This window comes from Coffea arabica, chromosome 3c, assembly GCF_036785885.1.
Source record: "Coffea arabica cultivar ET-39 chromosome 3c, Coffea Arabica ET-39 HiFi, whole genome shotgun sequence".
Lineage (NCBI taxonomy): Eukaryota > Viridiplantae > Streptophyta > Magnoliopsida > Gentianales > Rubiaceae > Coffea > Coffea arabica.
The window spans coordinates 5,888,279-5,916,076 of NC_092314.1; the positions used below are offsets into that span (position 1 = coordinate 5,888,279).

The 27,798-nt window shown below is 33.4% G+C and overlaps 1 protein-coding gene across 3 annotated transcripts; it reads left to right on the forward strand.

Moving 5' to 3' along the window:
* Nucleotides 1–5,165: 5,165 nt before the first annotated feature.
* On the forward strand, nucleotides 5,166–16,213 carry LOC140004541 (DEAD-box ATP-dependent RNA helicase 13-like). 3 transcript variants are annotated; one of them, XM_072082068.1, is made up of 15 exons: nucleotides 5,166–5,461; nucleotides 5,963–6,274; nucleotides 7,114–7,286; nucleotides 7,368–7,562; nucleotides 8,451–8,627; nucleotides 9,449–9,831; nucleotides 10,021–10,201; nucleotides 11,588–11,710; nucleotides 11,789–11,905; nucleotides 12,594–12,698; nucleotides 13,039–13,179; nucleotides 13,414–13,479; nucleotides 14,559–14,717; nucleotides 15,500–15,581; nucleotides 15,674–16,213. In XM_072082068.1, exons 1-15 carry the CDS (start codon nucleotides 5,275–5,277, stop codon nucleotides 15,724–15,726), a joined length of 2,454 nt encoding a protein of 817 aa, XP_071938169.1. In that variant the 5' UTR covers nucleotides 5,166–5,274; the 3' UTR covers nucleotides 15,727–16,213. The 3 variants fall into 3 exon arrangements, with proteins under 3 accessions (XP_071938169.1, XP_071938170.1, XP_071938171.1); XM_072082069.1 differs by having other exon boundaries at nucleotides 9,524–9,831; XM_072082070.1 differs by lacking the exon at nucleotides 15,500–15,581.
* Nucleotides 16,214–27,798: the final 11,585 nt, after the last annotated feature.

Here is a 27,798-nt window from a genome sequence, read left to right on the forward strand (position 1 = left end):
TATAGAATGGAAGTTTTTCATTCTACCACTCAACAGGTATATGAAAAGAACTTTCATCTTTGGCAAAAGGGTTGGCAGATCTTTCCTTTTTCTATTTTCCATCTTCAAATTTTTCTCTTTGGGTTAAATCAGTTATTTCCCACCACCACCTATAAGTCTGTATCTACCTCAACGGTTACTCCTCCCCACAATAGCCAGAAGCATCACCAATCCACAAGTATCCACGAGTGGATATGTTTCTTTTCAAGCTCTATCAGATTCTCAATATCCAATTCAGCTTACATTCTCTTGTTCTGAAGAAAAATCAAAATCAAGAAACCATTTAACAAAATTGGCCCGCCAAAGTAGACAGCAGAACGGAGCAGTGCAGCTCTTACTATCATGGTGATACATTCTCAACCATTCAAGATTGAAGAAAGGCGAAGAACATCCAATCAAATTTTAACAATGCAAAAATTGATGTATCAATCAATATTATTATAATATCCTCCACTGTCCACCTCGGTCTTGATTAGGGTTAGAACTTAGAAACGAGTCAAGTCAGTTTGCGAGCGCTTGCAAGTTGACTCAGTTAAAGTTTGACTCGAATATGGTCAAAGTTGAGCTAGCATGGTGAGTAAGTAGGGTCGATACTCAACTCGTTAGCTCGTCGAGCCAATTCGAATTTAGTTTTAATACTTTATATTTTCAATGGTGAAATTACATGCATGTCCCCCATATTTTTATTGTTTAATTAGGGTGAAATGTCAATATTGTCCATTTTGAAAAATATAAAAATTATTTTTTATTTTATTTAAGGTCAAATAGGTACACACTCAAGCTCACAAGGCTCGAATTGGAGTTCGAACTCAAACTCGAGTTTTAGAATGAAAGCTCATTGAACTCAAGTTCGGGTTCGAACCAAATTAAAATTGAGTCGAACTTAACTCGTTTAGTCAAAACTTGACTCTATTAGACTCCACACGACTCATTTGGAGTCTTAATGTAAATTTTGATTTGTACTAGTCACTTTCAAATCAAATTCTTTCATGATTTGATTTTGGTGAAAACAGTTTCTCCGTCTACTATTGACAGTTTCTTTTTAAGAACTGTAAATAAAATCAATCCAACCTAGCAGAGTAGAGTAGATATGAGAGTGAAGCAGAGTAGAGCAGCTGCTAATATCATCGTATATAGTTCTCCAGCGATCAAGATTCATTCAACAAAGGCCAAAAACATGGCTCAAAAATCCATCAAAAAGTTGAGATTGATTAATCCGATATTTCATTATCAATTTCAAATGATCCACCTGAAATCAAGAGAATCGACAATTTGGAAAGAAATGTTTAATTTGAAAATTAATGTGGATCGAGGTGTGTCTCCAATTTGCCAAATCTTTTTTACTAGAGATGACCACACATTCGATAGGAGCAACCGGATGATCATGTAACTCTGAAGTTGGAGCGTTACGGAGATAGGAGAATCTGGATGGGAAATGATACACAATCAAGTGGTGAAAATAGTCGATTGTGACAACACTCAAATGCTCGTAAATTTCTTATCGGAATCAAGAACAGCATGCTGCATTCTTAATGCCCTACTCCAAATACAGACATAGTTCTCTCCGATCCATTATAGGTTTTCCAAATAAATCTGCCTGAAGAGTGTGTCGCCATGGTATTATGACACATCCTCAAGTCTCTTCACTATCTTCATCAGATGGAGAGTCCATTCATTATTATGTTTTTGCTTCAAATGATCTGGTAAACAATCAAATTGGCGTATCAAACATCAAGTTATTTCCATTAGTTTTGAGCTAAATATGCAATAAGAATCTGGGAGTATGAATGGGCAAACCATCTTTTGCCCAGCCTCAATGGCAGAGAAGTGTTTTAGTCTTGTGGTGTCACAACTCTAGATTTGTTTGTTGAATAATAATTAATAATCTCTATTGATTAATAATTTTTTCCATCTCAACTTAGGTTAATAAGCCAAATTAATAATTTTGATAAAATAATAAGATAATAATTTTTTTAAAAAAAAACTTTACATAACACTTTGATGCCGTTCATATCATAAATTAATAATTCACTAAAATTAAATATCATTTTTTCCTAAAATATGAGTCTATTGTTATTTTTTTTTTCAAAATCATTACTAGAATTGTTTTTAAGTACATGTGGGCGTTCCTTACTATACTCACATAATGCTTTATGCATTTGATCAATTATTTGTTTATTATAATAACACTTCCGTATCATTTGTATACATAATATTGTTAATTTGACCCATGGTATGCATTTAATAATGTGAGGGTAGACATCTGTCCTTTAATATGCTTAAGTCTATCAACTACATACATTAATAGAATTAAATTGTACTTGCAAATCAAGTAGATATATATTGGTTTATATTTAATATTCTTGAGTCTATCAGCTACCTGCATTAATAGAATTACATTATACTTGCAAATCAAGTAGATATGAATTGGTTTATATTCTATAGACTTTTAGCTTCCTTTTATTAATAGAACTAGGGGGCAGTGCCCGCACATCGCGCGGGTGTTTAGTACATGTGGTTAAAGAAGTGTTTTCATTGAACTAAAAATAGTACACTGTGCGACATAATTAGAGGCAGATACAATTACGAGACAAACAACATAAGAACCACCCAATATTAGAATCAGCAAGTTTCCAAAGACAAATAAGTAGATGCAGCAAATTCCCAAAAATGTACCGACAAATAGGTTTCCCATGATCCAGTAAATAATAAAGTAGTTCAAAAGGACATTATGTATGTCCACTTATTTAGTGATAGTAATAGTAGTAAAATCTTTTAGATGCTGTAATAGGCAGCATTCAGATACGTTGCTTTTTGGTGATTTCTTCATTTTGTTTTGCAGGGGTTGTACCATTGGTTCCTTCACTGGATTTTGTAGACAATGAGGGTGCCAAAGTGGTTGTGCTGTCTCTTTTCTTTGTCTCCACTGCTTGTATTACAACATCCATTTGTGTTCCTTTAGAGTTGAAGTCTGGGTTGTCGGCTACTTCAGTTGCGCTTATTGCACTTCCGGTATTCCAGGATGCAGATGTTGTTCCGTAATGACAAATATTAGAAAACCACACAAATGACTTGATACCCAGAAAGCTAACCTTATTTCAGAAACCCCACCGAGAGCTTTTTCTTACTGTTATCCCGAACCTATAACATTATAAGCAAACCAGTCAAATTACAGAGGCCTTCTAAATTTGTGAAAAAATCTATATGTTGCAGCTAAATTACAAGGGCCAAGTGTCAAAGTTTAGGAATTAAGCACACATCGATGCCACACACGGCCCAAACCACCCACATGAACGACAAAATTGCGGAAAAAATCTTACCTCAAGCTGAACCACCGGGAGTAGTTGCGGCTAAAGAGCATTTCTGAGATACTCGGTAGAAAGGCATAAAAAATAGCTCAAATCCCAGAATATTAAAAGGGTAAAATCGAAGAAGACGAAAGATGAGGCATTGAAATAAGCATAATCAATGCTCAGCCGTTTAGGCATTAACTTACAAACGCTTGGCTATTTAATTGAGGCTATAATGTCAAAGAAATAGGGTCATTCGGGCATGAACTCGGATGAGAAGGGAAAGGAAGAGGCATGGAAAATCCCAATCCCCGAAGCTGAAAGGGGGGAAACAGACCCAATCCCAAAGGCCAGACATGGAGTCATTAATAAACCCATGTTTATGGCCGTTAAATTCAGGCATAAATGACAGCAACATAGCGGAGTTCACACCTGAGAAAGAATGAAAAGACAAGCTGGGAATCAGGACGGCAAAGCTAACAATATCACGAGACAACATCCAATGAATACAAAAACTAATACCCAAATGCAAACATGAAGCTATCCGGAAAGCTCATGAAACATTAGGCAACAGTGGCCAAGAACAACGAGGAAAAAGGCTGTTCAAGTTACAAACACAAACGGTTGTCTGTGAGAGCGGCCAAGACTCATTTTAGGCAATTTCAGCCAAAGCGCGAGTCCCAAACATCTGTCTGCGGCTCAAGAGCTGAATGTGTGCTGTGTAAAGGCCATTTCAATAATTACACAAACCCACATGCTTATATGAGTTGTACCAAAAGCAACAAATGACTCCAGATTAATTGCACATACTATAAATACCCAAACACGCAACCACATTTAAAGTTTTTAATGTCTATAAAGGAGACCATTTCGGTTAATATACCCAATTACAGGCTTTCCTGACTTGTACCTTCAGCTTGCAAAACACTTCATAATATAAGGAATTCCCAAAAAGTCCCTATCTATGTGGTTGAAATTCAACCTCCTCTTTGATCAAAACTCAATCTTATATAATATAAGGATATATATTTTTATAAACCAAAATAAAAGTTTAATCAGCTACATACATTAATAGAATTGAATTATATTTGCAAATCAAGTAGATATGGATTAGTTTATATTCTATAGACTTTTAGCCTCCTTTTATTAATAGAATAATTTATATTTTTATAAAATAAAATAAAATTTTAATTGATTAAATGGGTTTTTTTTTTCAATTTTAAGTACCCTTGATAAATTAATAAATTATTAATTTGTCAATTAATTAATACCTCTGTAATTTGTATGGTTTCAAGATTATTAATTTATAGAGATTTTATTGTCAACACAAAATTTGACCATTAAACTATGTTCTTACCTTGCTTACTTTGTGGTAATTTTTTTTCTCGATGTCTTTGTAATTCTAAATTGCAATTGCAAAAATAAAGAAACTATGAGTTGGAACCAAAAAAAAAAAAAAAACTAGTATGTTTTCATCTAATTGTATTCAAGAAAACTACTAAGTTTTACACCCATTATATATTTTTAAACTGTCTCTTTGTTGCTTTTCTTTTCCTTTGTAAATTTATGAGTAGAATTTATCACTAAGCATAATATAAAAGGATAAACGTACAAGCCAAGAAGCCAACTTGAGCAACAGTGAAAACTAGTAATTCTTTTCTTTTCTTCTCTCCAACTAAACTCTTAAAACAATTGAAAACCATTTATCTTAGGCAATATTTATTTTACATACCACTAAATTGCTAATCAAAATAAATTCATAAGTAGAATTTATTTATTTTCTTTCAATAAAAAACAAATTGTAAAAAAAAAAAAAAGTACTTAAGCTGCAAAATCACCGTTCTAAGGTGCCACTCCTTAATGCAACGCCTCCAGCGGAGGCCGTTCAAACACTGTTAAACCCTGTCTTCTCTCTTGTTTTCTCCTTTTTCCTTTGAAGACCAAAATGGCTTCCGGGCCTTCCAGTGGCAGAAATAACCAGACCAAGAAGAAGCTAAAGAAGGAAAAGAAACGAGCCCGAGTTAAATCGGAGGAGCAACTCGAACGGTTTGACTCACTTCCCTGGAACCCATCTCTCCCCGATAAAGACGATGCTTATTCTTTCCTTATTGGCTCCAATGAGCTCGAAGGAGGTTCCCTCCCCCTACCTTTTCTTATCAAATTTAAATTTGGTGATAAATTTCAATTCTTTTTCTGACTTGTATGGTTAGATTTTTATTGGGAGAAGAAGATTTAGATCAAACTTGCGTGAAAAATAAGACCATTTTGTTTTTATGCTTACTCTTGATTAAAGTCCGTGTTAGTTAACTTAATTGCATCAAGTCATTGGATTTTCACGGTTTTCTTGTGGAAATTGTGATAACTATTAAGCTTTGAAAACTTCCAGTTTCTAAAGATTGAATTTTTTTTTTTTGCTTAAATTATTATACCAGAAAAGCAAAGTAAAAGTTAAGCTCTTTTAGGGAATTGAATGGAGGTTGTTACTATAATTTAGATACTTTGTGAAAGTTTAGTTTTTTGTTGCTGAGTTTTAAGGTTGTCTTGTTATTAATTTGAATTTTATGATTGTTGGACTGAGATGGAGCTTTTTGTTTGATTTTTTTGATGTTGGTTTCGATTTTTAATGAATGTAGGATTTCTGTCGCTCGAAGAAATTGATGAGACAGAGTATGCATTGGACATTCCAAAGCCCCAAAATGAAAGCGCAGAGAAAATATTGAAAAGGAAGTCAAAATCGAAGAAAAGGAAGGTAAGTGAACATGATGACAGTTCTGTGGCTGAGGATGAGGGTGGAAATGAAGAGAGACCTGAAGAGGAGGAGGTGGTGGAGTGGGAACTGAAAGAATTGAAACAAAATAAGAAGAGAAAGAAGAAAAAAAAGAATAAAACTCAAAAGAAGGGTAAGTTGGAAAATGCAGCTGAGGAAAATGCAGAACTAGCAGCCGGTGAGTGTTGCATTAGTCTTCTTGCCTGTTTAGGTGATACCGCTCTTTCTGTTGTTCCTTATATGTGATATTACTGCTATCAAGTTCTAGGTCCTCTTTTAACTGTATGTTACTAATACTTGCTTATCTTATGTATATACTGAATGTGGTCATTTGTTAATATTCCAAGGTGGCTTTTCTTAGTTGCAATATAATTCATATAATGTGCTACTGATTAGGGATTCAATTTCTGACTTTTTACATTCGTCAAGTATCAGTGGTCAGCACCATGTGGACTTCATTTCTTCTAATTTAATATCATACATAGAGTATTAGTGTGTTGGTGATGGATTTGTTTTACTATGGTTTTATTTCTTGGAAACATGAATATTCTCATAATCAAAGTACATGCATTTTTGCACATATGTGAAACACTTGGACTCTTCAAAAACTTTTGATGCACGTCTGACGGTGTTGTGACTTTTATTTTTTTTTCCATTTTGGATAATAACAGTAAAAACCTCATAAACTCAACATTGAAATGCAACTACCGTGAGTTATACTTTGAGATGCATAGTATGTGTTTAAGAAGAAAAATTAGCTGATATGTTGGTATTCTGCTGATATTATCTTGTCTATCATGTCTGCGAATCATTTCCTCAGGTCTGACAATATATTTGTTGTTGTTGAGTTTATTTAATAGGAACTTATTTTTTGGTAGACAGTTCCTAGTGGATTTGATTGATTATTTTTTCGGCTTTAGTGAATGTTTGGCTGTGATTGGGTAATTCCATCGGACTGTTGCTGTTAAATACTATGTAGTTCTAAAGAAACGTGACCTAAAAAATGTTGCTCTTTAGTTGCCGATGGCAAGGAGGATGTTGATGAGGAATCGGTTGATGAAAGTGAATACTTGGCATGGAATGAGCTTAGACTTCATCCTCTGCTAATGAAATCAATACACAGGCTGAAATTTAAAGAACCAACACCAATACAGAAAGCATGTATTCCTGCTGCAGCTCATCAAGGAAAGGTTGAGTTTTAATTGACCGGTTGTAACTTTTGCTTAAAGCAAAGATAATATGATATTCATGTTGTTGAGTTTGGTTGACAGGATGTTGTCGGTGCTGCAGAGACTGGGTCTGGTAAAACACTTGCATTTGGTTTGCCCATTCTACAACGACTTCTAGAAGAACGAGACAAAGTTGAGAGGCTGATTTCAGAATATGAAGAGGCAGATGAAAGAATTGCTTCAAGAGGCTTTTTACGGGCTCTCATAATTACTCCTACTAGAGAACTTGCACTTCAGGTACTCCTATAGACTTCTCTCATGCTTCTGATCATTTGGTTTGTCAATCCTATGGAATAAAGAATTAGCTGATTTACCATTCTATGCTCTCTTGAGGTTGTAAGACTTATTTGATTTGGGGTAAACTGCACTACAACTCCTCTAGTATCTTGTTTACTTCTATTCCTACTTTTAATGTTTGGTTATTATCACGTTGAAGTTGAATTTGAATTTATCATATAGATTATAAGAAATCTCACATTTTTCTGGATGTGGTTAGAGGTCCTGATCATCATCTGCAAGGAAGGCTTGATTAACAAATGCTTGTTTCTTATACATGACTGTATGAAGTTAAGAATTGGAAATTTGTGGGGGCAGTAATGATATTTAGTCCTAGTCAGAAAATCGGCCTGCTGGTTATGTCATTATTAGTCTGTTCTTTAATAGTTAATGTAGCATGGATTGCTATTGTTGGATCTTGCTTGGGTGGCTCAGAATCAACCACATGATCCAAGAGTGCTAAAGTTTCCTGCCTTGTAGTTACTGTAGTCTCCATTTAGAATCAAAGGTAAGGTAGGCTATACTTACTCTATGAAAGTTTCCCATCCTGCCTTGTAGTTACTGTATTCTGCAGGAGAATGAGTATTAACCTGGCTAGTTTTGGAGTGTTGGCTGGATTAGTTAGCTATGCATTTGTTTGAATTGTTTAACATCTCAGACTTTGCCTAAACAGGATTACTGCAAGTGGTACTATGACTGATCATCAAGCTATACATATCCTGTGATATTGAAAAAGAAAATTGAAATCCTAAGTCGGAAGATAAATAAAAAGAAAAAGGTGAGCTTTAGACGTTTTTGTTGTCTGTAATGCTAATTGTCGTTGTTGTCTTTCTTGGCTCTTTCCTATAGGTCACAGATCATCTCAAGGAAGTTGCAAAGCCTACCAATGTTAGGGTGGTGCCCATTGTTGGTGGGATGTCAACAGAGAAACAGGAAAGACTACTTAAATCAAGGCCTGAGATTGTTGTTGGAACTCCAGGGAGATTATGGGAGCTCATGTCAGGTGGAGCGGTTCATCTTACAGAGGTTTGTGCTCATTTACTTGGTATACTTGGTATGCAACTGATAAAAGATTTTTATGCTAGTTTTACAGTTTGCTAAGTGGGGAAGAGGTGTTCAAAGCATTTGCTTTCATTGCTAATTGTGTTTTTAGTTATTTGAATGAATTGCAGAATCATGGGCTACCACTTAAGTTGTCAAGTTTCCCTCGTGGGTTGTGCTTTCATATCTCATCATCCTGATAAATGCTTTGAATTCTGATTCCAGTACTTATTTAAGGTTCTGACAATATCACATTATGGAACTAGATAATTAATAACTTTTTATTGTCATTTAAGAGTGTTCATTGACACAAAGGCTACAGTGATCATGCCTCATGGTAGTTTAGAAGTAAGCTAATCAGACATGATAATATCCGTGAGAAGTGTAAAAAGCTGATGGGTTAAAATGGTGTCCCAAAAATGATATTATATTCACGTGTGGAGAGTTTTATCTCATCCTTTTTTTCTTTTTGGTTGTTTTTTTGGGGGATGGGAAGAAGATGGTACACTGCATTGTTAAAGAGTGGTCAGAGAGGATGCAAAAGTGCCATTGGAAAATGAAAAATTTTCTTTGCAGTTGCTGATCCTATTGTCAATATCACTAAACTTGGGACCACCTTTGTCTGTTGAAGCACTGTTTCCTGATGTGTAGTATCTTGAATTCTGTGGTCAGCATCAAGTCCCAAAGTCACTTCCACCAGGGCTTTTGTTGCCTTTTTTTTTTGCAGCATCATGAGTCTAGCATTTAATTTTCTTTTTGAAAATTTTCTTCAAACTATTTCTTCACCCACCCAATCGCTTCTGCAGCTTCATTCGCTGTCTTTTTTTGTGCTGGATGAGGCTGATCGCATGATTGAAAATGGCCATTTTCGTGAGTTGCAGTCCATAATTGATATGCTTCCGGTGACTAGTGGATCAGATGATGCTCAATCTCATAATACAGAAAACTGTGTTACAGTTTCAAGCTTGCAAAGAAAGAAAAGGCAAACTTTTGTTTTCTCTGCTACTATTGCGCTTTCTGCTGATTTTCGTAAGAAGCTAAAGCATGGATCCCTGAAGTCTAAGCCAAATGACGGGTTAAATTCCATAGAAACTCTCTCTGAGCGAGCTGGAATGAGGGCAAGTGCTGCTATTATTGATCTAACCAACGCCTCAATTCTGGCACATAATTTGGAGGAATCATTTATTGAGTATGTTTTGTTCTCTTTAACTTCTTTGTTTGGCATTCAAAATTTTTGCTCTTATAGAAGGCTTGGGTATCTGACTTAATTAGCATTGGAAATTTCCTTGAAATTTATTGCTGGGTTCCGTATTTCTCATCCTTCTGTTGGTTGTCCTAATCTCTCCAGTTAGATTTAACTGTTGCATTAAGTTTGCAGGTGCAAGGAAGAAGATAAAGATGCTTATTTATTCTATCTATTAAGCCTCCATGGACAAGGCCGAACCATTATTTTCTGCACATCAATTGCGGCTTTACGCCACATATCTTCCATTCTGCGCATCCTTGACATAAACGTTTGGACCCTGCATGCCCAAATGCAGCAGCGAGCACGCCTTAAGGTTTGTCCTTCAGTTACTCTTGGATTTTTGGTTTTATGTGCTCCCTTGCACGTACTTGTTTTCTTTCTGAGATATGTTCCAGGATTCGGTTTACAGGATTTTAAGACATTACCACGCCCACAAATGTTTTCTATTAAAAACAAACATCCAGTTGACCTAAGTGCTCTTTGCTGATTTCCCTATGCCCTTCAAAATTTGATGAAGACTCTTTTAACAATGTTGATACCAGTGTAATATGAGATAACCTTATTTGTGGATCCCATGGTATCTTGTATAATTTGTGGATTCGTCTGGTAGTAACATGCAAAATTTGGAGAAAACAATTCAGATTAACTAATTGTGATGTGTTTGAAAACATAAACTATATTTTGTGGGATAATCTTGGGATGGATATGGTAGGAGGTGGAAGAATTTGGAACAATCTGATGAAATATTGGTTATATAAGGTGTAATTAGAGAGAACTTACGAATCTCTCTAGGAAATCAGATAAGTTTTTCATTATTATTTATGGCATCTACAAACCATTTAAGAAGAGTGGGTTTGATAATTATTGACACTTAAAGCTAGGAGAAGAGTAGAATTGAAAGTACAATAGAAGATAATGGGTAACTGTATGTGGTATGGAATGAGGCTTTCATATAGTTGGGTTGAACTAATACCAAGAGACTTAGGTGGTTCATTCAAACCATTTTCCTTGTTTTGGACTTTTAGCAAGAGAACCTCATTCCACCTAAAAAGTACAAATGTAACAGCTAAGACACGTCATACATTTCATTCACTTGGGATAATTTTAATGAGAAAGTCAATTCACCAGGACTAGGACATAAGATTTCGAGCACTTGCTCAACAACAGAATGGAGAGGTTGATGTAAAGGGATTTTCCTTTTGTATAAAAAACTAATATCTAAGGTTGACCTTTTCTTATTAGTTAATTTGATAATTTAATAAAGTGCCTAGCCTTCTAAAGCTGAAGTTAAAGGGGATCTGCTATTGGTTCCTTGGATCATACTACTGCTTGCTTGTGCTATATATTTCAGACAAACAATGTCATCAAAGACCTTATTCTTTTCAGTTATTAGCAATTGTAGAATTGCTGGTGTTTCTTGTCCTTGGTTCTGCAGTATAATGGTTAACATGTAACTGATTGTCTCTTTGAGGTTGTTAAGTCTAAACTTGAGGGAAGGATAATGGTCCCTGTAATTTTCTGCAGGAGAGAACTCAAAATTTTTTGCTCAATTTATAACTATTAGAAGACAGCGAAACAAGGAAGATCATATTCTCTTTTTTCCTGTTGTGAAGTCTCTTCTTTGTTAGAATTTTTCATCCAAATCTAGCTTCCCTTCTACTTTTGTACCATCTGTTCTTAGTCCTACTCGTCATTGCAGGCAGTTGATCGTTTTCGTGCTACTGAGCATGGTATACTTATTGCCACTGATGTTGCAGCAAGAGGACTTGATATTCCTGGTGTACGAACCGTCATTCACTACCAGCTTCCGCATTCAGCTGAAGTTAGTAAACTCCAACAATAAATATGAGTAAATTTGTGGGATGTTACTATGTTGACTGAATGAACATCATTTTCATAGGTTTATGTTCATAGAAGTGGAAGAACAGCCAGGGCTCTTTCTGATGGATGCAGTATCGCTCTAATCTCCCCAAATGAAACATCAAAATTTGCTGGTTTGTGCAAATCATTTGCAAAGGTAAGTGTTAATTTTTGTTTGACTTCACTCATGGTTGGTAGATGCATTGACTATCTGACGGAAGAGATTATTAGTGTATAAATGGAATGGAATTAGTGTATCTTTATAGACTGGGATGTTATGAAAGAGTGCAGTTGAAGTTGTTACATGTCTGACATACTGCATGGTTTATGGTACAAGATGAGTTTTAACTGTCTTATAGAGGGCAGCTAGATGAAACTGTCTGGCCAGTAACATGTATATGTACTCAAGTGTTGTCTGGAATTTGTTTTTTCTGATTCATTGGAGTACTTCATGCTCAAGTTTGTGACTAAAAGATAATTATGAACCAATTTGTTCGCATACCCTGTAATCTTATATTGACAGACTGGTCCTCTCCCTCATTTTACACATGTTATCACGGTGGTGGTTGCTTGCCTTATCCTCTACATGATTTAATATAACCATGGAACAGGCTATGAAGTTTGCAAAAAGTTTTTGCTTAGCTTTGCTGGTTCTCCTTCTTATAGTCCTCTCTGTGGATGCCTTTGTTTTCAATGTTTCAATGGGTGTATTAGGAGAGGAAGGAGGGAGCCGTTTGACATGTAGGGTTAGATTAAATTGCCCTGACATGCTTACTTCAGAAAAAAAAAAATTTTGAGTCATATTTAAATTTTCATTAAGATGCCATTACTTTTTTTTTTTACAGGAAAATTTTCGGAGATTTCCTATAGACATTTCATACATGCCGGAGGTTATGAAACGATTATCTCTTGCTCGTCAAATAGATAAAATCTTGCGGAAAGACTCCCAGGTATTAAAACTATTTGTGTTTTTCATTTTCGGTCGACCTATGGGATTTATATTTCATGTTTTTATTATCAGAATTTCTTTTTGTAAAAAAATAACAATTAGCACTTGGAGGCAGTGATCTAAAATTAAAATGAGTAGTAGGATATCCACATCATCCTGTTACAATAGGATTGGAATTGTTCAGATGTGTTATTGTCTTTATCAAGTTTTAATATTTCAGGGATAACTGATTACCGGAGATTTGAAGTGAATGGTTGTCTTTAGCTGTGATTTTCTGCACCAATTTTCTTCATTTCTCCTTTTCTTGTGCATTTACTACATTTCTAAATTTTATGTTCCAGGAAAAAGCCAAGAAGAGCTGGCTTGAGAGGAATGCAGAGTCAATTGAATTAGTTCTAGATGATAATGATAGTGAGGATGAAAGAGTGAACAAACACAAACAGAAGAAAGCCTCTTCTGCTCACCTAAAAAAGATGCAACAGGTATCCTCTTCTCATAGCTATCCTTTGCCATTGCACACTGCAGACACTTCTTTGTCATTTTTTATTTGTCACTGCACCATAATTGAATCTTCATATGTACCCTTTGTTGTTATCAGCTGATACTTTATATTGGATTTAATCGTAGCGAAGTAAGTTTATGAAGTTAAATTCACTTAATGAGTGCATCATTTTAAAGGTGGTTTTTTTTTTTTTTTTCCTTTTCTAAATTTGCAGGAGTTGAATACTCTTCTCTCTCGGCCATTGCAACCCAAAACATTTTCGAATCGCTTCTTGGCAGGGGTAAGTGAATAAGGTTTAGACTTGTATAGATATCTTTATACACATATGCCTACATACAGTAATCTATGTGTACAATACAGATTTATGTTTTTTGGGTTTTTACTCGGTAATAGTATGTATATTTTCTTGTACATGTCTGTATGGTTCAATTAAGCTAGGACTTAGTTTACTTCAGTTAGTTTCAACTGGTGGGTGCAATTTATGAATCAGAGAGATCAGAGTAAAATAATTTGAAAATAAGAGCATTAATTTAGATCATATTTTGAGGTGCTCAATAACATGAAATTACAAATTTTATTTCTACTTTGGTGACACAACATAAGTTTATCCTCTTGAATAGCAAAATTGAAGAAATCTATTTGTAAAATGATCAATGATACAGAAGTTGTAAGTACCATGGGCTGAGTTTGAGAGTTCCTATTCAGTTTATTTGGATTGCTCTTGTTCAAAAAAGAGTTGGTGATTGAGGTGAAGAAAGCTTTGGCTTAAGAAGTTATAGCTCTATTGAAGACAAACTGGATGCATATGTAAATTGAAGTGAATATTTTGAGTATATTGAGCCTATTGTACACTTTGAATTTTCTCATTCATTAGCTCTCTGTGTTTTAAGCGTGTTTCTTGAAAAAATATCTAGCTGTTACATTCAGGAAGTCATGTCAGATTTACATAGTGGAGAATCAAGCTTCATGTTTTATCTTGAAGAATTTGAATTTCTGACTTCAATGTGAAGCATTGAAATTTCAATAACAGGGTGAAAATAAGATGTCATTCACAGATGCAGTTTGAAGTTTCTGAAAGTGAAGATTTGAGGCTTATAATATACATTTGGTACTTGTTTATTGCAATGTGCTGTTGTTTTCTTTTTAATGGCTGTAGAGACTTGTGATGGACTGTCGGGAAAACTTGATTATACAGCTATACAGTGAAACTTAAGATCCTCATCATGATTTTGTCACAGAGGGTGTGTAACATAGTTCAGTGGAAACATACTTCTAATTACCTTGATGATTTTCTGAATAAAAACTAGCTTAGCTTTTGTTAGTTCTAAAACAGAAAGCAGATGACTGATTTTTTCTCAGGCTGGTGTTTCACCTGTCCTTCAAAACCAACTTGAGGAATTAGCTAGGCAGAAACTTGCAGATTCAAATACTTCAGCACAAAACAAAAGGAGAAAATTGGTGATTATTGGCCAGGATTGCGTGGAACCTCTTCAGGCACTTAGAAGCATTGGAGAAGAGGTAATGCTGCAGTTTTCTGAACTGTTTTGTCCTTTTCAGTGTTTTAGTATGTATAATCAGACCCATCTGTGTTGTTGAGTGTTATGTGCTCTATTTCGATAGATGATAACTCTTACTTTTTCTGTTGATGTACCAATATCCACAATGATGGAGTTTCCAAAAATTTTACCCAGAGCGTACTGCGGTGTGGTCTTGAATTTTGGTTTTTTCAGTGTTAATTTACTCAAATCATATTTTAATGAAGGTTGGGACCAATAACCAGGCTACTCGCTCTCCATTCAGGTCAATGTGTGTTCTGCTGATTTGGAGCAATTTGCATCCATAGCATTGCCACAGCAAGTCATTTATACATGCTGATTAATTTTGCTAATACATATTACATAGTTCTTCACTATGCCAGTTATGAACTTATAATAGGTAAATGGTTTTCTCCAGTGCATGATATGGTACTTTTGAAGTTCAAGTTTGGTTTGGTTTCTCCACTTTTAAGTACAGGAAACCCAATCTAAACCAATTTTTTGGTCTTCTGAACTAAATATTGGTTACCTTTCTGTCTAGGTTTGGTCAGACAGGGAAGATTTTTTTCGGGTTTCTACTCTGTTAATGGAGATTAACTTTAGTTCTGCATGCTAAAATCTTCACCATATGCCAACTTGTGCACAGCTTACTGCTTGGTGTCCTATTCAACCTTCCAAATGATTTTACGCTTTTAACTTTCTTTAAAGCTGGTGATTATGCATCTTTGCATTCACTAAAATCACTGCATTCTTTCTCATATTCAGGCCTGCCAAGATCTGAAAGAGATTGCAGAGAAAAGAAAGAACATGGAAAACTTGAGAAGGAAGAGGAAAGAACAGAAAAAACGTAGTGTTTATCTTATCATGACAGTTCTCATCTTCATCCCATTTCTTTTTCTAGAGCATAATACTCATTGATATTTCTTTTCACCCATCCAGGTTTGCATGATCAAAGGCGAAAGCAGAGGAAGAAGCTAAAAGGGGGAAGTTAGTGAAGCCGTTGGAGTACTACTAAAGATTCTAAAAGAAAACGATTCAGCACGTAATTCTTCTGATAGGTCAGTTTAACAGTGGCACAGCCTGGTCCTGGGGGGAATGATGGGAAAGGAATCTAGTCGACACCATGCATTGTTGGTTGATTCTTTTTGCAATGGCAGCAACTTTACGAAAAACATCTCATGGATAGCTCCACAACTATTCTACAGCTTCAATTAGTGAAAAAATCATTTTCATTCTTGACACAAAGATTTACTTAGGTGTTTAGGGATATTTTGATGGCAATACTTGATTGTATGTTTCCTTTCTGAAAGTGCCAAGGCATTGTCAAAGAAAATTACACTAACATATACTAGTTGTTTTCTTTTAAATGCAATTCTTGTCATAGCATCCCAGTAGAATGCCTATACTTGTACTTGGAAGTCCCACCTATTCCTGTGGGAACCTATTTTAGTTGTTTGATTTTATATGTTTTTTGCTCCATTCTATGGGTTTACCTGTAACTCTGGTAATTCTGATTAAAGGCTCTGCCATGCCCTTGTGTTTCTTCTAATCATTGGCAGAGTGCATTAGGCGCACACTGGAAAATTTCAATCCGTCAACTTCACTGAAAATATGGGAATCAATCAAACCTTTCTTTTTTCCGCTTTTGTTATATGGATGGTGGTGCTAATTTTGGGCTCAAGCTTTGACATTTATTAGTCATTTTCCTATGAAAAGCAAACGATCTGGTAATGAGTTTGCATTTGACTATGATTACGTGCATTTCTTAAATGCAGGGCAGAAAACGGGCAAACAACTTGCATGAGTTTTTTGAATTTTAGCTGTAGACTTTTGCATCCATTTGTGTGGTTCTCGATTAGTCATGTATTCATCTGCATAACAGACCTTGACATTGTTCACTTTTAGAGCGTGCGGTACGACTAAGACAGGCTGAATATTATTGGAACCAACCGTAATTGATTAAGCGTAAGGAGCCATTTGATTCAAGTTTCACAAAAACTATCACTGCATGGGGGTATGATAAACTGAGGAATCTATATCTATATAAATTTGAGAAGGGATTTTTAGCAATAAACTTCCGCACACCTTTCCACCCTCAATTCTAATTTTCTAGCATTTTATATTTAATTTATTTCGTAAAATATATCATGTTCACGATTGAGACATACCACTAAGTTTCCATTAAATAAGAATTCTACTCCGACTAACACTCCTTCCTTCGCACATCTTCCCACTCCAATTAATACTCCTCCAATTAACAATTTCACTCCAATTAAAACTCCACCAACCCAATAATAAGATATAACAACATAATTTCACTAGAAACAGCTATTTACCAAATTTGAGAAGGGGTTTTCAGCAACAAACCTCCACATCTACTCTTCAGATTTGAAATAATTTGTTATTTTTTAAAATCATTTCATTTCAAATTGTTAGTTAATGCGCATGTTATCCTATTTAAACTTCAGCTCATCACATTTCCTGATTGCAGTGTGTTATTTACAATTCTACTCCAATTAAGACTTCTATAAGATCATAAGAAGAGATAACAAATATAACATCCTTTTCGTGCCTTCTTAATTTAAATAATAAGTAAGGGGAAATATTATTTACACTTCCATAATCATTTTGATTATGGTTTTTATTAATTAGACTATATGATAAAATAAATGACAGAATTGCAAATTATAAAAAAATGGAGTGCAAATAATATTTTCCTAAATAAGAAGTGGCTTTCGTGCCTTTCTAATTTAAATAAGTAAGAAGTGACTCCAATTATATAGGAATTTGATTTGAAATTTATTAGTGGGAGGGTAAATAAGGATAAAACATTGCCAAACTTAGTAAAAGTAAAAAAAGTAAATGATAATATTTTATCTTTTAACTTAGTAATTCTAAGTAAAATGGCGAAATTAAATAGAAAACAAAAAAGAAAAGAAATAATGTCAGGGATATAAAAAATTATGAATAGTACCATTCATGAAATCTAAATTATGAAATCACTAAATATAAAAAAAGCACTACTGGCCTTTTAACGTGGAAATTTTATTTGAAAGATTCATTTTTGATAAAAATAATGATAATAACAATACTAATTCTACCAAAAATTTTTAAAAAGTAAGATTATAGTTTAAGAGAAAGATATAAAATATTTGACCCTAAGATACTAATTAATTTCTATATATCTAAGTCAAATTTGACCCTGATTACATTTGAATAAGAATGCAAAACCCAAACACTAAGGATATCTTTTGGCATCATTAATTATTTATGTAGTCTTATTGCTATCTTCATATGTAAATATGTATTTCCTATGTTTATATATATATATATATATATATATATATATTTATTGATTGTAGTACTTGAAGGTATTATAGATATTATCAGTTTTTCATTTCAATTTTTAGATGCTAATAATTGCAACTGTTGTAATCAATTTTTAGTTTTATATTTTCATTATGGTAGGTAAAGTTAAATATATTGGGTTGCAAGGATATAAATCTAGAGGTTAGGTGGGTGGGAGAGGGAAGGGAATGGTGAGGAGTTGACAAGTGGCAGGAAAGGCTGAAGAAAAAAATGTGGATTACAATGATGGGCGGAGAAAGGAGAAAAGCCGAAAGGGTCGCAACCGCAGGGATATGAAATATACACAAGAATGGTGATTTTTAATAATTTTGAGAACTCTAAAAATACATATTGCAGAGATTTTTTTAAAAATCTACGTTAAAGTTTATGACAAATGCTAATCTAAATGCAGTCAACAATTTTAGGGGCACAAGATAGGAGAAAGAATTTTTTTTCTAAAAATTGAAGAAAATAAATTGGTTATAATTTATTTTTTTTATATTATAAGTTTTGATATATGGGTATAACATAATATATTTTGTCGGATATTGATAAATTATTTTTAAAAAAAAATTCTTCTCACCTTACCATCCAACCTAACCCTCTCATTAAATGCGTTAACAATTCCTCTATCATGTAAATATTATAAATTAAAATTTTTTTCAACATATTAAGCATACACTTCTTAAAAACTTTTAGTATATATATTCTGTACCACAATATATAAATATATACAATATTATTTTGATTTAAAATATAACCCCGTGCATAGCACGGGTTAAAATGCTAGTGGTAATAAGTTTGATAAAAACCCATAAAGTGTCAGGTAAATCTACAGCAATGAGTTTTAGTAACACAAAAATAATGAATAAGTGAGTAATCATGAAACCTGTAGAAGGGGTCTATGAAATCCATTCATTGACTCTAATTGACCTTACACAAATATTATGTATGGTTATGATTGAAATTGAAATTCATTCCTTGTCTTGAAAACTCACTTACCAAACAGTTCCTAACTTTTCTATAATTAATTATTAGGGATGGTGAGGATTAAAATTGCATACATTTTTTTTAATTTTGAGAATAATTCTGTTAATGTAGTTTGCTTTTGGTATGTTATATAAAGGCGAAACTTGTGGGGTCAATAAACTTTTGATTAACTGCTACATATGACAAAGCGAATGTTCCAAGTTAAATCAATTAACCTAGAAGGTGATAGATACTTGTATGCGTTGTAAAATTCATGTTTGACAAGCTTTCATCATTAAAATTCGAAACCGGTTTCTTGAACCAAACATAATTTACAAATTAAAACTTTCTACTTGAATAATTTCTGGTAGGGGGAAAACCATCCATGTCACTTTTTTTATTAAAAAAAAAAGAAGAAATTTTATTTATGTGACTTCATAGAAATCGTCTAGCACTATTTTCTTGACAAAAAGCAAGCGATAAGTTCCGAAGGGATTCAATCGAGTTGCCTCCGTACAGAAAGACGAGTTAAGATTTACCTTTTCCTAGTTATGTGACATGACTTATTCATACCCAGATCTACGCGCAGGTGTTCCTTTCTTTAACACTTTCCCGTGCGGTCAGATTTCGCAATTAACAAATATTAGAGTGTCTAAAATTGAAGGTGAAATAAGTCAAAAACATGATCGAATGGAAAAGGTAACAAGAAATTAACTAAAAAAATTAACTACTAGTTACTATCTCAGAATATAAGTCATCAACTAGTTTTGGGGACTCATTTGTACTGATCCGTAAGAGTCTCCTACAGCAGTCGTCATCCTTCTTTGCCATCTACAGCAATTAATCACATTAAAACTTTCAACACACAAAAAAAAAGGCAAAATGATGGCACATATTTATATGCAGATTATTTTTGCGTATAAAACCTCATGCTGTTAATAAAATAATTAAACTCAATACCACTAAAGTAAGTTTTACTCTTTTTTCCCCATTTTTGGAACAACACTAACTGTAAATTGGGTAAGGAGTTGATGTTTCAAGGATCAACATAGGGCTATTAGCTTCAGAGATTACGATATGAGAGGAAGTCACAAAAGATAAGCAATATTGTCTGGGTCCTCATGAAGGGTAAATTTACAACAATGAGCTTTGGTAACACAAAAATAATGGATAAGTGAAACTCTACTCTTTAGTTATTAATCATGAAACCTATAGAAGGGGTCTATGAAATCCATTAATTGACTCTAATTGACCTGACACAAATATTATGTATGGTTATGATTGAAATTGAAATTCATTCCTTGTCTTGAAAACTCACTTACCAAACAGTTCCTAACTTTTCTATAATTAATTATTAGGGATGGTGAGGATTAAACTTGTATATATATTTTTTTGTTTTGAGAATAATTTTGTTACTGTAGTTTGATTTTGGTCTGTCATATAAAGATGAAACTTGTGGGGTCAATTAACTTTTGATTAATTGCTATATTTGAAAATGAGAATGTTCCAAGTTAAATCAACTAACCTAGAGAGTGATAGATACTTGCATGCATTCTAAAATTCATGTTTGACTCTACATAATGCAAAAGAAATTCTTGTACCAAGCTTTCATCATTAAAATTCAAAACCAATTTCTCGAACCAAACATATTTTACAAGTTATAACTTTCTACTTGAATAATTTCTAGTGGGGGGAAACTATCCATGTCACTTTTTCTATTAAAAAAAAATAAGAAATTTTATTTATGAGACTTCCAAGAAATCGTCAAACATGATTTGCTTGACAAAAGCAAGCGATAAGTTCCGAAGGGATTCAATCGTGTTGCTACCGTACAGAAAGACGAGTTAAGATTTACCTTTTCCTGATTATGTGACATGACTTGATCATACCCAGATCTACGCACATGTGTTTCTCTCTTTTCCACTTGACCAGATTTCATAATTAACAAATATTAGAGTATCTAAAGTTAAAAGTGAAATAAGTAAAAAACATGATCGAATGGAAAAAGAACAAGAAATTAACTAAAAAAAATTAACTACTAGTTACTATCTCAGAGTATAAGTCATCAACTAGCTCTGGGGACTCGTTTGTACTGATCCGTGAGAGTCTCCTGCATCAGTTGTCATCCTTCTTCGCCATCCACAGCAATTAAACACATTAAAACTTTCAAAAAAAAAAAAGGGCAAAATGATGGCACATATTTATATGCAGATTATTTTTGCGTACAAAACCACATCCTATTAGTAAAATAATTAAACTCAATTCCGCTAAAGTAAGTTTTTCTCTTTTTTCCCATTTTTAAAACAACACTAACTGTAAATTGGGTAAAGAGTTGATGTTTTAAGGATTAACATAGGGCCATTAGCTTGAGAGATTCCGATATGAGAGGAAGTCACAAAGGATAAGCGATATCGCCTGGGTTCTCATGAAGGGTAAATTTACAGCAATGAGCTTTGGTAGCACAAAATAATGGATAAGTGAAACTATGCACTTTAGTAGTAAATCATGAAACCTATAGAAGAGGTCTATGAAATCCATTTATTGACTCTAATTGACCTTACACAAATATATATGTATGGTTATGATTGAAATTGAAATTCATTCCTTGTCTTGAAAACTCACTTACGAAACAGTTTCTAACTTTTCTATAATTAATTGTTAAGGATGGTGAGGATTAAACTTGTATATATTTTTTTAAATTTTGAGAATAATTTTGTTACTGTAGTTTGATTTTGGTCTGTTATTTAAAGATGAAACTTGTGTGGTCAATAAACTTTTGATTAATTGCTACATTTGAAAACGAGAATGTTCCAAGTTAAATCAACTAACACAGAGAGTGATAGATACTTGCATGCATTGTAAAATTCATGTTTGACTCTACATAATACAAAAAAAATTCTTGTACCAAGCTTTCATCATTAAAATTCAAAACCAATTTCTCGAACCAAACATATTTTACGAGTCAAAACTTTCTACTTGAATAATTTCTAGTAAGGGGAAAACCTTCCATGCCACTTTTTTTTTTATTAAAAAAAGAAGAAATTTTATTTATGAGAATTCATAGAAATCGTCCAGCACTATTTGCTTGACAAAAGCATGTGACAAGTTCCGAAGGGATTCAATCGAGTTGCCTCCGTTAAGAAAGACGAGTTAAGATAGATCTACGTGCATGTGTTCCTTTCTTTAACACTTTCCCGCGTGGCTAGATTTCTCAATTAACAAATATTTGAGTGTCTAAAATTGAAGGTGAAATAAGTCAAAAACATGATTGAATGGAAAAGTTAACAAGAAATTAACTACCAGTCACTGTCTCAGAGTATAAGTCATCAACTAGTTCTGGGAACTCGTTTGTATTGATCCGTGAGAGTCTCCTGAGTATCACGAAGGTCCACAATGAGTTCCATCCATTTTCTTTCTACTTGAATAATTTCTGGTGGGGGGAAAACCATCCATGTCACTTTTTTTTATTAAAATAATGATGAAATTTTATTTATGAGACTTCATAGAAATCGTCCAGCACTATTTGCTTGATAAAAGCAAGCGATAAGTTCCGAAGGGATTCAATCGAGTTGTCACTGTACAAAAAGACGAGTTAAGATTTACCTTTTCTTGGTTATATGACATGACTTGATCATACCCAAATCTACGCGCATGTGTTCCTTTCTTTAACACTTTCCCGCGTGACTAAATTTCGCAATTAACAAATATTAGAGTGTTTAAAATTGAAGGTGAAATAAGTCAAAAACATGTTCGAAAGGAAAAGGTAACAAGAAATTAACTAAAAAAAATCAACTAACACTTACTATCCCAGAATATAAGTCATCAACTAGCTCTGGAGACTCGTTTGTACTGATCCGTGAGAGTCTCCCGTAGCAGTCGTCATCCTTCTTTGCCATCTACAGCAATTAAACACATTAAAACTTTCAACACACAAAAAAAAGGCAAAATGATGGCATATATTTATATGCAGATTATTTTTGCATATAAAACCTCATCCTGTTAATAAAATAATTAAACTCAATACCACTAAAGTAAGTTTTACTCTTTTTTCCCCATTTTTGGAACAACACTAACTGTAAATTGGGTAAGGAGTTGATGTTTGAAGGATCAACATAGGGCTATTAGCTTCAGAGATTACGATATGAGAGGAAGTCACAGAGGATGAGCGATATCGCCTGGGTCCTCATGAAGGGTAAATTTACAGCAATGAGCTTTGGTAACACAAAAATAATGGATAAGTGAAACTGTGCTCTTTAGTTGTCAATCATGAAACTTGTAGAAGGGGTCTATGAAATCCATTAATTGACTCTAATTGGCCTGACACAAATATTATGTATGGTTATGATTGAAATTGAAATTCATTCCTTGTCTTGAAAACTCACTTACCAAACAGTTCCTAATTTTTCTATAATTAATGATTAGGGATGGTGAGAATTAAAATTGTATATATATATATATATTTTTTTTTTTAATTTTGAGAATAATTCTATTACTGTAGTTTGATTTTGGTCTGTTACATAAAGATGAAATTTGTGGGTTCAATAAACTTTTGATTAATTGCTACATATGAAAATGAGAATGTTCCAAGTTAAGCAACTAACCTAGAGAGTGATAGATACTTGTATGCATTGTAAAATTCATGTTTGACTCTACATAATACAAAAAAAAATTCTTGTACCAAGCTTTCATCATTAAAATTCAAAACAGGTTTCTCAAACCAAACATATTTTACAAATTAAAACTTTCTACTTGAATAATTTCTGGTGGGGGAAAACCATCCATGTCACTTTTTTTGTTTAAAAAAAAAAGAAAAAATTTTATTTATGAGACTTTCTAGAAATCGTCCAGTACTATTTGCTTGACAAAAGCAAGCAATAAGTTCCAAGGACTTCAATCGAGTTGCTACCGTACACGTCACTTGATCCTTTCTCACAAGTCACAAATATTATTAATTGTCAATAGTTTATCGCAAATGTGTGGAGCAAATTCGGTCAATTAACTAACAACAACGCGTATAATTTGAACGGAATCTTCAAAACTCCGGATTCATATCACAACATGGACGTCAAGTTACTAAAATTGATTTACAGAAGTTGATGTTGATATTATTATTTGGAATTTTGGGATTATCTTTTTAGGAAAGTAAAAGGCAATTTTGACCTTTATTTTATCTTATTTGGTTGATGGAAACGGGCTCAAGAGACTATGAACCTCAGCTGAGATTCATCCATTCAGACTCTCTTACAACATGTTCTTAAGGGCTTTCATTCTTGAATCGAATCAAAAGAAATGAAGCAAACGTTATAGGAATTTAAAAAATTTTGCTTTGTCTAATTCATGAGGAATTTGTCCAAAAACTAGTCATTTTCTTTCCTTTTTTTTCCTTAATCTACAAGTGAATGCGGGTCTATCAGTTTGATGATCTTGTTTGAAGTGTTATACCTCTGAGCTGCATCATTCCTACCTGGTAAATATAGTCAACACTACAAGTACCCCATACAAATAGTGAAAACAATAGCAAGTGTTCATGGTCGAAGAGCTGACAGAAGACATTTTTCAAAAGTTTTCTTTCTAGCAACATATAGAAACCACTAAAGATTTTTTTTTTTTTTTAAAAGGACAATTAGATGCTAAATTTACTGAGTACAACTAGCTAAACTTCCTTTCGCCAAATGCCTTGGGCTTCTACATTGTCAACTAGTTAATTCATTCGAGAATGTACAACCAACCAAGAATTAATTAATACTTTGCACCAATTATCATTAGCTGCCCTCTGATGATTAAGAATGTTTTGGTTATCACCCAGCGACAATTAGTGGAATAATTCTTTAAATCACTTCTAATTGATCTTCATTTAATCGCGGAATCCTATCAATTTGTGTTTCTTTATAGTAATTCTCAAGAGTCAGCTTCAATTTTGCTTTCTTTCCTCTCAAGTTGCAGCTTCTGTAATTCCCTTCGTCATTGATTACGTACATGTATGCAAATGGAAGGATTTATGCAAAAATAAAAATGTTTAGCGAGTTGGTAACTTGTTGACGAATTCATGGATCATTACAAATTGGTTAATCAAATTTATTAAAACAATTAATTAACCATCTTTTCTACACTATCGTTTTTATTTGAATCAGCAGGTACAGAATTGTGGATGCATGTCACACGTGTAAAAATAAACAAACAAATAATAGGTCGTGTATCATTCGTTTTTTTTTTTTTTGACAGTATAAATGGGAGGTCTCAAATTGAAGACCTTTCACTTACAATCCATCCTCCCGTACCAACCAACCAACCAATACCTCCCCCATCATTCGTTGAAACATGCTAATGTAAAAAAAAATATATATATCTTTTTACGTATACCATGTAAGAAAAATTAACCCAAATTCTAGAAGCAAAAATGGACTTTCTTGCTAGCAGAATAGTGGACTTTGGTTTAAGTACGGATTAACAGAGACAGCCCAGCTGATTAAGGCGCAAGTCAACTGTACTAGAGGTCAAATATTGCATCATAATGGCATGTTTGTTGAATGATAAGTAATAGTAATACAGATAATGACATTCATTGCTTAAATAATTAGCAAGGTGATAATCAGGATTGGTGTACTGCTGACTCTTCAACTATGGCTTATCATCTTGACTTTAATCGTATTTATTTATTATTATTGTTTATCCGGGGTTTCTGCTTATGATATACTATTAATTTGGTATTGTTAGTTTAATTTAATCTGGATTTCTTAGATTAGTCTTGTAGATTCATTCCTCCTTCAATATCCTGCAGTTTACGCCCCTTCCTTCCTCCTACATTAAAATAATACTGAACCGTGTTGATGAAAAACTGATGCATTGAAAGGTACTTATTGGGTAGGGAAAAGAGTCTCAATGGCCCTCCAACAATTAAACATAAAGGTTTGGTCCTCGATCTAACAAAATAGCATATTAGTGGCCCTTCTGTCAAATCCAGCAGTTAACTATAAGAGCATCCACAATGGATTACACTTTGTGGAGTGTAATCCACATGCCACGTCAGCATTTCACTTTCTCCTCTTTTATTACACTTTCATTCACAATGGATTACACTCCACAAGGTGTAATAGCATGGGCCCACAATTAATCAAATATTTATTTTAATAATGCATAACTCATATCCCATAAATAAATAAAGTAATTTTTAAAACTAATTTTGTTATTTTTAAAAAATAAAGTACTAACTTTCGTTAAATTTTGTACATTTTGAATTTTTTTATTTTCTAAAAATGATATTATTAATTTTTAAGTTTGAATAATATATCTTTTTCTATGTTTCAAAAATAATATATTGTTATTTTTTTAAAAATAATTATGTAAGAAATTAAACAAATGATTGGGAAGAAAAATCAAAGGATTACACGCATCATATGTATGATGCGTGTAATCCGCATGACACGGCTCCCCATTGGAGCCGTGTCATGGAGGGGATGCTCTAACGGGAATTATCATCTTGTAAGACGCGTGACCAAATATGAAGGGTATTATAGTCTGTTTGCTAAGACAGAGTAAAAACAGTTTCACCAATAATTTTTCCTCCAACAAGTTAGACAAAAAAAGTGTCTAAATGTAAAAGGAGCAATATGTGTGTGTACGTGTGCTTGTATATATATATTTAAATAGATTTTATATATATGACAGTATATAAATTTCCCTCCCCAAAAAAGACGGGAGAGATAAAATCCTCATAGCCAACCTGCTCAAGTGATTAATTACCTATATGATCTCTGTCAAATTAAAAGCAACGGTAATAATCATGAAGGTCCTTTCTTTTACAAAGGCCATTAATTACCATAAATCTCAGGTGACTTCAGTGATTTACCAGAACAGAAAAGAAAAATACAGTAATCTCCCCCATGAATCTACTGTACTTTTAACCCCGTATGAACACCACGTGCAAATTTCCCTCTTGACTTTTCCAGCCATCCAACTCCGAAAATCTAAGGGACCCACCTTTAGATTAGCAGCAAATCACTTATTCACACCCTAATTAATGGTTTAATCTTTTTTAAAGCCAATTCAAAAGCATCAATAATGTACCTTCCTTTAGATTAGCAGCGCATCATTCATCTAAATCCTAATTAATCCAACTCCTATAGCCTTAATTCACAACTTTTGATATAACTTTTAATACTAATAGTGCGAGTTATCAATGCTCGTCGTACAAATTATTAATACATTAGGGCAATAAATTAAAACTGTAGGGTGCAAATTTAGTCCGTTTTTTGTTTTTGTTTTTAAAAAAAAAGAGTATCAATACTTACATTTCAAATGCACACATTTATATTGATTATTTTCTTGTATTTTAGATTTATTTTACTCTCATCAAAAGAACATCCAAACTAAGGCAAAATTCTTAAATTTCAAAAGAAAAATTTATTTTGATAGTGCCATAGTGCCAAAAAGTTTGTTCTTGACAATGTCGAGTACAAAAATAATTTATGCATTTTAATAGAGATCATTTGAAATATTATTTTAAAATAATTACGATAGCACCTTTTAAAATGCAAGCAAAATAATGTATTTGAAGTAGTAATTGTTATATCAAACACATTTGATTCAAAGAGCAAAATCACCATATGATAAATTACTTACTCTTAACAATTGCTAATTTCCCACTAATACTAGGACTCTAAAACCAAAACAAAACGAAGACAAGTCAAAGACCGCCTCGCTATAAAACAGGATCCAATCCCCATCTAATAGTCTAATACCCACCAAAT